Below are 11,205 nucleotides of genomic sequence, written 5' to 3'. Positions count from 1 at the left end.
TTAGGCTTAATAGATTCGTCTCGCGATTTAGCCTAGGGGTTGTGCAATTAGTTTTGTAATTAGACTATGTTTAATACTCCTAATTAGTGTCCAAACATCCGATGTGACAGGTGCTAAAATTTAGCACCTGCTATCCAAACACCCCGTGTCCTCCCGCATCCCGTTTTGGCCACTAGCGTCGCGTGGGTCACGTCTCGGTCTCGCCCAGTCGCCCGCCGTCGTCTCCCTCGGCAAAGCGCGCCGCCGGTAGCTACTTCGCTAGCGCCCCGCGCCCAAGCTAGAGCTAGGAAGGCAGCAGCGCGATGGCAACCTCTTCCACAACGCAGTACTCCGCCGGCAGGCGGCAGCGAGGGCGAGCTGCAAGGTCGTCCCAGGAGGGGGGCGGCGTCACGAACGGCGGAGACCGAGCGCGCGGGAGGCGGATCCCGGCGAGGCGAACCGGGCGCGCGGCGAGCAGGATGCGGAGGCCGGCGGCACAACCTCGCGGTGCAGGGAGTCCGACGAGCTTGCGCTGGAGCTTCAGCACGTGCTTCTCTGCCTGCGGACCTATGGCGGAGGTGGCCAGCTCGCGAGCCGAAACGAGCTGGCTCGAGCTACCGGCGAGCCGAGCCGAGCTACGTTTTTTGCTTGTTTCTATAACGAGCCGAGCCAGTTCGTCATATAAACGAGCTGCAGCGAGCCGAGCTGGCTCGACATCCACCCCTAGCCTGACCTGACCGGATAAATGCATCAGCGGCGCAGGCCGGTAATTACCAGACCATAATTCTCCTCGGCCGTGGCCCGTGGGTGATCGTGCTGTTTTCTTTGATAAGTTTTTTTTTTTGATAAGGGGGTGATCGTGCTGTTGTGCTCCGTTCTCGCTCTTTCTCTCTCTCCTCCCGACCCCAGTTTTATCTGTTCGTTATTAAGCAAAGCATTACCGCACAGAGAAAAACTTACCGTTGCCATTTCCTTGTGGAGACGAGCGCCCAGGAAGCGAAGATACCTCGGTGATCTCCGCCTTCTGCTATAAAATCCTCCCAGGAGGATCTGCTGCAGAGTCCATTGCGGCGAAGCCACCGAGAAGCGTTGGGTAACCTCTTTTCTCCCCTGCCCTGCGATTTGTTCTCGAGCTTTCATTTTGCTATGAACTTCTACGTGATATTGTGCAGTGATTGATTCCGATTGATATGCTTGCTTCCTGCGTGATCGAGAAAATGAACCGATGGCTAGTTGGTGGAGGTGGTTAGCTTGTTGTTTGATGGGGTTGGGGTCCTACAGATTTGGGTATGGTGGAAGATGTTGGGTAGATTTGGTTAGGATTTGGGAAAGGACTATGTAGGAGTGGAGATTGGGGAATTTGTGCAATTGTGGCTATATCGTGGAATTGGGTGTTTGTGTGCTTTAGATATCCGGTTTGGATCCGATACTCGTTTACCCATGGCGAATTTGTGTCCTTCTATGATACAGTTTCTAGATTCTTCGTGAATAAGAAACCCTAGATCTATACGCGCCGCCCCATCCCTATGTGTGAATTCAACCATCAACAAACTATACCACCTCAAAGTGTCTTGGAGGCACTTCAGGTAGGTCCTTGCTATTTTGTGTCTCCAAATTCCTTGGCAAACGTCATTGGCGGTAAGCTACCTGATTTTGATCTTGAGGCGTGCCCCTCGTTTCTCAATCTTGGTCTTGGGTACATGTTTTCGGTCAAATTTAAAATCCTTCTCTTGAAAGATGCTACTCTCTCCGTTTCAAATTGTAGGTCGTTTTGACTTTTCTAGATTCATAGATTTTTCCTGTGAATCTAGATCCAAATGCGTACCAAAAGCTATGTACCTAGAATAGCTAAAACAACCTACAATTTGGGACAGAGGGAGTACACCCTATCTACTGGGATTAGATTAGACAAACTCCAAGCTTGACAGTAGATTGTGCATTTTTTCTTCTTGTACTTCAATTACAGATTTCAGCTGCCCCATGGTCCATGGGTGTCAGTCTTGCACTATATTTCAGCAGCTCCACACGGTCATTAAAATTGCACTATATTTGTTCAACACGTATTTTTTCAAACAATTATGAATTGTGCAAAAAGTCCACTTCGCCTTCTTTTCTCAGTTTTGGTCGTATTGAACACTTATTGGGCCTCAACCGGAGTTTGATTTTGGTACTTGAGAGTTGAGATCTTATCCAGATGACATTGGGTGAAGTGCCGTATACACAGTTAGTGAGTGTTAGATTCCAAACATACTACTATCTTGATTTAACCATTTTGAATAATTTTATTTTATCTTGTTTGTCCCAGCCCTTACATAGTAATTCTAGACATCTTTATCTGCTATCTATTTTGACTTCTAAGTAATTCCATTATTTTTTTTACGGAAATAAATACAGCACCGTAACTGCTTCAGTTACACTATCCTTGGCCAAAGCAAGCTATCTATTGCGCCTGAGATTTCCGTGGGAGCAGTCACATTTGAGAACAACTGAAGACATGACTTTTAAGTCTAGTAGATGCTCAGATGAGATCTACAAAGAACCTCTTCTATGCCGGAAGAAGGAATTCAGATCATCTGTAATAAAAATCGTTGATTCATCCTTGAACTCGAATTTGCTGCCTGCCGACAGTATTTGTTCAATTCCTGCTTCAGAAGATGATTTCTATTTGAACAAACGAAGGAAGATGGATGAGGAATATGATCCCCTTCCAACAAATGGAAATATGAGAGAGAGTATAACGAGAAACTTCACAGCTACTGGATGTATCTCATCTCCAGTACACAGAGTGGATGGCAAATCACGTATGGTTTCTCCAAATGTAGAAATTCCAGCAGGACCACATTCTAATGGCAATAATGGACATCAGCAGGGGACCTTTGCATCTCCAATTGCAAAACCAATAACAGAACTAACATCAGCAAGGGACCTTTGCATCTCCATCCTCAAAAGTGAAATATTCCCCACTAAAGGTTCAGAACTTAGCAGAACATCAAGTACCATAGACCATGATGATAATCAAAGCAGTCCTTTATTTGAATGCGTGAGATGTGGTTCGATGGAAGATCCATCCAAAATGTTAATTTGTGATTGTTGTGAAGGAGCATTTCATTTATCGTGCTGCGACCCTCGTGTCAAGAAAATACCAGAGGAAGAGTGGTATTGCCTGGTCTGTAAAAAAAAGAAACCTAAGAGGCAGCGTGGAAAGTTGACGAGTCCCAAACGTGTATTACCCAAGGACATTCAAAGGCCTCGCCGAGGTCTTGGTCCTATTCGAGATATGTTGGTGGATCCTGAATCATATGTAACTGATGTGAGGATAGGTAGTAAGTTTCAAGCGGATGTTCCAGAATGGTCTGGTCCTATTTCTAGGTATGCTCACTTACTCTTTATGATGTTTATTTTGATTTCTGTTGTTAATGTGATGGGAGAGGCAACTTCAATTTAAATATTCTGTTCTCTAAAAATTGTAAGTTACTATGTATATTGAACAGAAGTTGTTGGAGTTGGTCCAGACAATATTTTTCACCTCGTATAACGTTTGCCACCAGATTTCTTTTACAAAGTACTGATTAGATGCTAAATATACCAAGTCCTCTGAAGCTATGCGAAAGTGCAGTTTTATTTGTGCTATTCTTTCTTTTTTTGAGGTAATCTGGGAGGGGAGATCCCTACCTAAATTTGTTGATCATGCATAAATGCTGTACACATGTGAACCAAAAAAAGGAAGTGAAAAAGGAGTACAGAGAAGAAAATAAGAAGGGGGGAAAAAGACTAAGGTCCTAATGAATTCTGGGACCAGTCCTGGATCCAGTGCAGCAAAATGCTTCTTCTTTTTGAGATCTTGGTCTTTGTTTCCATAGCTCCAGAGTGTCAATGCAATTCTGCCTTACTACCTCTACAGGAAATGGTTGTTCCATCAAAAGTCTTTCTGTTCCTTGCAAGCTAGATGTTCTATGCAATCTCTATCATTATAGTTGGTAGCTCAGTCGTGTCTCTTTAAATTAGGGCTTAGTTTGGGGTGGTCGTAGCACAAATGAGGGATCATTGGAAGATTCAGCTGTGTCCAAACCTGTCTAGCATGTGGGCATGAAAAATAGTATATGTCGAACTGTTTCCTCTTCATTGCATTCAAACGGACAACACGAAAATAGCATATGATGTACTATTTTTTTCTTGCAACTTTGATATCAGAAAAAATCTCTAATGTTAGCGCTACATTCCCTGTGCAGCAGCAAAGATCAGTTTCCTGAGCCCACTGAACTTGATCCTAATGAAACGACAATGCTGGGTGTACGTCTCTGCCCACTTTGAACCTGATAAATGATAATGGACACAAAATTGCCTTAATACTTATTACAAGGCACCCTTCCTGACATTGTTGTTGTACTTGCAGTGTTTACAACGGTTTGAGGATAAGAAAACCAGTGTTGGTAATTGGATCCAGTGCCGAGAAGTTCTAGACGCAGGAGTTGTTTGTGGCAAATGGAGGAGGTATACACTCCATTCCAAATTACTGCTTTTCTCTATCTCTATGTTTGTGCATACATAGCCATTTTAAAGTATAACATTAATATGTTTATGCCTTTTTACTGCATGGACGTTCGGCAGGGCACCATTGTTTGTTGTTCAATCAAGTGACTGGGACTGTTCATGTTCAGTTGTTTGGGATCCTATCCATGCTGATTGTGCTGTTCCGCAGGTACGTTCCTGTTATACTTTCCTTTGATGTAGTTGTCTTTTTTATGTGGCCTTGTGGGAAGGCGCTTGTTTGTCTTAAGTCATCTTCTAACAGCATTAGGATTAAGGCAACCTATTTACAATTGATAGTACCTTGTGTGGTTGGTTGTGTTTATATTACCTATTGGCATCCCTTCTTTTGATCTTTGGATGTTTTATTCATGTTCAACTGCAAGTATATTTTCATCCACATCTCTTTGAAAATCTGAATTAGCTGTTGAACTTGTATGCAATAAATGATAACACCATGGTTGCTCATTTACATTATCTGTATCAAAGTAATTAAAAATGCTACCATTTTTCATGAAACTGATTTCTAGATTATCTTTTCTGTTGCAGGAATTGGATACTGATGAGGTTCTTGAGCAACTGAAGTACATAAATAAGGTATGATCATTTTGATATTGGAGGTGGTCATGATCCGCACATTATTTGTATCATGTCCGTAAGTGTTATTTCCTTAAGCCACTGCTTTGGCCCAGCATTTGAACGGGACAAACAGGCAACTGACTACATTTTTTCGTTCTATTTTTGACCTGATAATCTGATGTGTTGTGCTTGCTTAAATGAAAATTAAACCCTTCCTCTTTATGGAGATAATGTTTCTTTTTTGGGATACCTCATGATCTAGAAGGGCCAACTTTGACCACTGGTTGGTAATACTGCGAAAATATAGTATAGTAGAAGTTTTGTTTTAATCACAGACATTAGTATTACTTCAACCTGGTTAATCTAATAGTATTTGTAAACTATTGAAGTTTGAAATGTTTGACTGGAGCTGTTGAAATTTGCTCTTAGTACCATAACAAAATCAAAATTGTAAAGTGGTTTGGACCGACCTGATGATCATATGTCAACAGAGGCAAATGATCTGAGTATCTGACACCAATAACCTGGTCTGTAGAACCAGACATCAGAGCAATACACTTTGAAAAGGATCTGGTCAGTTAAATCTGGATCATCATCCCTATGCATGCATTGGTGGTCTTAGCCACTTATCTGAACACAACATATTTTCATAAAAATAAAGAGGAGGCTGAAGGACAGGAATTGTCTGGTCTTGTGCTCTGACTGAAGCACAATTAGTTGTAGAGTAGCTGAATCACCTCTATATAGTTTTGCTTGAAAATGATATATAGGAGCAAGCAAGCAAGCATTACACAGGGTTTATTTTGGTCTTCACTACTTATCACAAAAAAGATGAATGACTACCTGCATGAAGAGAAACTGAACGCCATGTCAAAAGCAACTGAAGTATAGGGCCTTATGCGAGATTGCCTGATCATTGTATCACTGGGTTCACATGCGCACCAGTCATACATATTAGAACTCTGAGTACACTATTAAATTGCCATTGGTTTGCTGTTTGAAACTAGTCTAATTGATTTTTCTTTATAGCTGAAAAAACGTCTGGGAAGCAATCAGAAATGCTGAAAGATGTGCACCTGTCAGATGCGAGTGTGCATGTTAAGGTACCACATTAAGACTTTGAGAGCTAACGAAATGTCTTATGTTTCACCCTACTGCTGTGTGATGTCTGATCGCTACAGTTGCGTTCTTTGTAGCAGGTTTTGTCTACAGACTGAAGGGGAAGAAACATACAATTAGGGCTAGCTTGCACCAGTCATGTCAGAAATCGGCATCGATACAATTTTTCTCGGATGAACTTAGAACCAGAAGAGATGTACCATGTGTATATATGCATCGGCACGACGCCTTCACACACCAAATGTTCCTTCCAACACCAACACACTGTTAGGTGTCTTGTAAACAAAATCAAAGCAAATACATTCCAAGAACAAGAGGCATAGCAAATGCAAAGAAAAGAAGAGTAAAAGGCCGATGCAGCTGGAAGATTACTCGATGAGATGGATTCTGAAAGATATTTCTTTGTGTGTGAAAGATCAAAACCAAGGCTGTATTCAGTGTATTGTATCATGCAGGCCTGAAGCGCCGATCAATTTTGTTAGTAGGAGGTGTAAACTGGTGTGTGCGTGTGTGCTTACAGTTTTGTCATCTTCACACCAGGAACTTTCATGACTGGAAGAATGAGTCGCGATGTATAGTTTTCTTAAGAAATCCAAATCACGATGTATGGTTTTCTTCAGAAATCTGAATCGCAATGTATAGTTCCTGAGAGTGGAGCAGCCATCGTTCAATGTTCAGAGCTGTGTCCAGCACAGGTCCTGTGACTGAAGATGCTCGTATGGGTGACTACCGTGGGTGCGCTCCACGCACAGCCTCTCCAACACCACTGCTTCGCCACTGGTTTGATGTTGTAAACATTTGTACATCCTTTTACAAACTTGATTAAAGCTGGAGAAAATTGAATTAGAACAAACATAAAACAATTCACAATTTGGATTGGAACAGAGAGAGTACTTGATCTTCCTCGCAAAAGAGAGTACTTGATCTTGATCCGTTAGAAGTCCTATCTCTGAAAACTGAAAAGGCTACACAGTCTGGACAGGTGGATCCATATGGGATGCATCATGGCCCCTAATCATTTTTCAGAAGGATAGCTTGGGGAACGGCACAGCATAAACCTATTACAGTTTGAGGATCCAAGGCGATCTCACGGGGACTGATTTGGTGGGTAGTCGATTCTCATCCTCTCTTATGACCTCGTAAAACCCCGGGTGATGGTCCTGGCTCGTTCTTGAGCTGAGCGATCTGCTGCGCATCCAAACTGTCGCAGTGCTCGCAGGTTTCAGTTGGTTGCTGGTATAACTGTGTTGGTGCTGGCTTCTGGGCCGGGCTGGCGAAATCCTATCCACACCTGATAGCCGCCGCAGAAAACGGTAGCAACTGAAACTGGTAGTTCATCTCCCTGTTCTTTGTCTGACGGCCATAGGGCGTGGGCAATGGCAAGTTACTGTTCATCCTGAGAGTGAAGGCAGAGAACTGCATCCTGATTCCCTGAACAGAGAAACAGACGAGGCCTGAGTTCCATGATTCGCTGTACAATTAGTCCAGCTGAAAATGTGCACATGGATCTGAAGTAATCTCATCTACGCTTATCCAATGTCCATCACAGAGAACTGCATCCTGATTTCCTGAACAGAGCAAAATGCTTGCAGATCGAGTGCTACATGCAGCAGCTGCTAGCGGGGCTTCACCGACTAGGGCGTCGGTGTCGACCTCTGGAGCGCCGCCTTCCTCCTCGCCAGGATGTTCTTCGGCAAGCCCCTCCTGTGAGCCACCACCGAGGTGAGCTTCGTCAGTCATCCTCCTCCCCGGCGGGGAGTCGCGGACTGTTGTGCGGTGCTGGGGGCGGTGGAGCGAACGCGGAGCGCGACTGAGCCGGCGCTGGGTGCGTTCGGTTGACGGATGCCAGCGCATACGCACGACGGCGGGGTCGGCGGCGGCGGCGCGGCCTCACCCGGTCGTCGTGTACTTTTTTCAGGTAGCCCCTAATTATTTGCAAATATCTTGGATTGCGATCAATAATCACGATCCGATTATTTGTGTATACCCCTAATTTAGATGGCGACTAATAGTCGCGATCCACTATTAATCGCGATCCGATGTTAACTCCTCCCTCCGCTCATCTCGCTCGCTCTCCCTTCCTCTCGCGGATCCGCCGGCGCCGACAGGCGACAGCAGCCGCAACTTCCGTCCAATCCATCCGCTGCCTCCCACCGCAGAGCCTAGCACTTTCCTTTTGCCTTCCGAATCCAAAGGAGATTCGCCCTCCTAGCAGTATCCTCAGCCCGTGGCTGCGTGGACGCGGGGACGACTATGGTGCACAAGCAGAGACGGTGAAGGACGAGACAGTAGCATCTCTCGACAGCGAAGGCCGACAAGAGGAGGCGGTGGCCAGTTAATTGGATAGCCATTAACTGCCGAACAAGCTACTGGCAGAAGCTGAAGCTATCCCCCTGATGTTCCTCGACAAATGGCAGCTTTGGTGGTGTTGCTGCAGTTCTTCAGCACCCTGCCACTACCGTGCGACCTCTCGGAGCCCCCATCATGTACAAGGAGGAGGTCGTGACGGGTGGAAGTGAGCATCGTAGACTAGAGAAACCAAGCCCATTGCATTGCACGGCAGTATGGGGCTCATGATTTGTCTGATCAAGTGATCCTGCGTGTTGCAGAAGCATACTCCCTCCATTCCGCAAAGAGTATTAAAAAATTTCAGACATAACAGTAGTAGTGAGAAATGTCCATGTTACCCTAGTATTAATTGTGATTGAAAATCATGCTGACTGTTTAGTTTTCTGGATCCTAAATAAATGCACGTGCATTGGAACCAGAGAAATAACATCAATGTAATATTCCTAAAAATTAGAAATATTAAATTGAGTAAAATTTTAAAAATTTAAAACTTTTTGTTTGAATTGTGTGGTCATTTAAAAATTGGAAGCCAAATGCTATTCTCATATGAAAACTCTTTAATATTTAAATCTCAGGTTAATTCCAAAACATATGTGCTAGTTTGGTTTGGATTTTCATGAATTTTATTTGGCTTTCAAATTTGAGTGAAATTCAAACTAAGTAAACATAAAAACAAAACCTAAAAAAAACCCTAACAAACCTAACCAAGCCGGCAGGAAGCCAAACCAGCCTAGCCCGCCTAACCTCACCCTCTCTACCGCAACAACCCAGCAGGCCGGCCCAGCAACCAGCCCAGTCAGCTTGCCTGACCGCCTCTGCCTCTCTTCCCCTCTCACTGACACGTGGGTCCCACGTGTCAACCTTTTCCCCTACCTCGCGATGGCGCTTCCCTCTCTCACCCGCACCGCGCCTGCTGCCTCGGTGGCACCCGCGCCGCGCACCCGTGACCCCTTCTAGGACCTTCCACGGAGGCGGAAAACCCTGCTGTGCCCCTGTAGACCGCCGGCCGCATCCCAAACCCTAGCCTCCGAGCCATTGGATGGCCGCCACGCCATCCTCGGGCGTGGACACCAAGGATGGATGGCTGCGCTAGCCCGTGCCTCGCGCCGTTTCCCTAGCCGCCGATCACGGGCTATAAATAGCCCTGGCCGGCAGCCTCCCTCTCCATCCGCAGCCCCGGGGCTTCTCCCCTTACTAGCCGCCACCACCAGCCCGAGAGGAAGAGAGGTGAGGAGGAGAAGAGAGGAGGAGAAGGAGGAAGCCACGCCGGAGCAACCGCCGCCGCCTAGGAGTCGCCGCGTCGTGCCGAGGAGGAGCCAGAGTTGCTGCCACCGCATGTCGTCGTGCCGCGCCGAAAGGAGGGAGCCAGAGCTGAGAAGGACCGCGAGCACACTGCCATCGTCATCAAGTCGGCCACATCCTACTTCGCCACCCTATCGTGAGCGTCGCCGCCCTTTCTCCCTCATCCTTCCAAGCGCCTCTATTTGGCCTTCGCGACGCCGCCATGCTTTGATTGCCCGGCCGTCGATCCGCTTTGCAGGGACTGTCGCTGCCGCCGCTAGTCCATGCCGTGGCCGTCGTGGACCCAAACTACCGGTGCTCCGCACGCCACAACAACCGTTCTGCGGCCGGGGTTTACCCCGTGACCGCGCACGCATGCACTGCCTCGTCGCGGCCAAAGGCACTGCTCGTCACCGCTCTACTAGCCCCGCACCGTGCCTCGTCGCTCGCAACGTCGTGCTGCCGCTGCTCGCCGTGCCACAACCAATCGCACGCGTGCCACACGCGCGGCCGCACGCGTGTGGCACAGGGGATCCGGTAGGTACACCAGATCCCGGTTGCCCTAGAACGGCCACGTGGACACCACGTGTGTGCCACATGGTAGTGCCGCGTAGGATAGGTCAGCCACGTGGCTGCCACGTGGAGCCACGTGGCACTGACGTGTCAAAGAGCCAGGCCCACTCGTGGGGCCCACTAACTGACTAACGGGAACACTGACCAGTGGGGCCCAGTTGACTATTGGCCGGGTCAACGCTGTTGTCACACTGACATCAGCCGACACTTGGCACCCACTCATGCTGCCACGTGGCGCGACCAGAAGCTGTCACGTGTCACCCTAATTAATAAATTTCCGAAATTAATTAAATAATTAAATAAATCCTTTAATCTTTAAAAATTCATAACTAATTCATTGAACTTAGAAAAATATGAAACCACTTGCATTAAATTTGTTAAATCAAGCTCGTGCTATTTGTAGCTAGTTTGATGTTATTTGGATCTTCTAAATTTGAATTTCTTGGAATTTTTACCTAGATGTAATGCCGAGTAATTTATATTGTGTCGTATCTCGTTCTGTTCAGACCCGAGCTACGACCCAGAAGTCTCTCAAGACCGCGACTACACCGAGGAGGATCCCAACATCTATGGACAAGGTGTCATGTCACTCCTAATCATATAGATCATATGCATGCTTAGTTGCTACCGCTTTATTTATGATGCTTGGATGATGATTGATTGCATAGCATATGTTTCTAGCCATACCTTGATAATTGTTTATTCTATTTTTCTTGTTACCTACTTGTGGACTAGCTACAGACCCCTAGCTAGTCCACCTTACTTATATCCATATATATGCTTTTGAGTTATGGATGG

At 46.1% G+C, this 11,205-nt stretch overlaps 1 protein-coding gene across 6 annotated transcripts; it reads left to right on the top strand.

The window, feature by feature from the left end:
- The first annotated feature begins 164 nt into the window (after positions 1-164).
- On the top strand, positions 165-6,879 carry LOC101784177. 6 transcript variants are annotated; one of them, XM_022826021.1, is made up of 9 exons: positions 167-745; positions 973-1,072; positions 2,374-3,348; positions 4,209-4,269; positions 4,373-4,470; positions 4,588-4,678; positions 5,056-5,103; positions 6,115-6,188; positions 6,285-6,879. In XM_022826021.1, the coding sequence occupies exons 3-8, from the start codon at positions 2,474-2,476 to the stop codon at positions 6,148-6,150; spliced, it is 1,209 nt and encodes a 402-aa protein (XP_022681756.1). In that variant the 5' UTR covers positions 167-745; positions 973-1,072; positions 2,374-2,473; the 3' UTR covers positions 6,151-6,188; positions 6,285-6,879. The 6 variants fall into 6 exon arrangements, with proteins under 6 accessions (XP_012701144.1, XP_012701142.1, XP_012701143.1 ...); XM_012845686.3 differs by having other exon boundaries at positions 961-1,072; XM_012845690.3 differs by having other exon boundaries at positions 165-1,072; positions 4,212-4,269.
- Positions 6,880-11,205: the final 4,326 nt, after the last annotated feature.

The sequence above is a fragment of the Setaria italica genome, chromosome IV (genome assembly GCF_000263155.2).
Source record: "Setaria italica strain Yugu1 chromosome IV, Setaria_italica_v2.0, whole genome shotgun sequence".
NCBI lineage: Eukaryota > Viridiplantae > Streptophyta > Magnoliopsida > Poales > Poaceae > Setaria > Setaria italica.
The sequence above is the reverse complement of the archived record's forward strand: the minus strand, read 5'-3'. Positions and strand labels throughout refer to the sequence as shown.

What these genes read in the sequence shown, in the direction of transcription:
- LOC101784177 (XM_012845688.3), top strand. Translation starts at nt 2,474, where the DNA reads ATGACTTTTAAGTCTAGTAGATGCTCAGATGAGATCTACAAAGAACCT. An exon ending in ATGAAACGACAATGCTGGGT is followed by an intron (nt 4,270 to 4,372) that starts GTACGTCTCTGC and finishes TTGTACTTGCAG; the next exon opens with TGTTTACAACGGTTTGAGGA. An exon ending in GTTTGTGGCAAATGGAGGAG is followed by an intron (nt 4,471 to 4,587) that starts GTATACACTCCA and finishes GACGTTCGGCAG; the next exon opens with GGCACCATTGTTTGTTGTTC.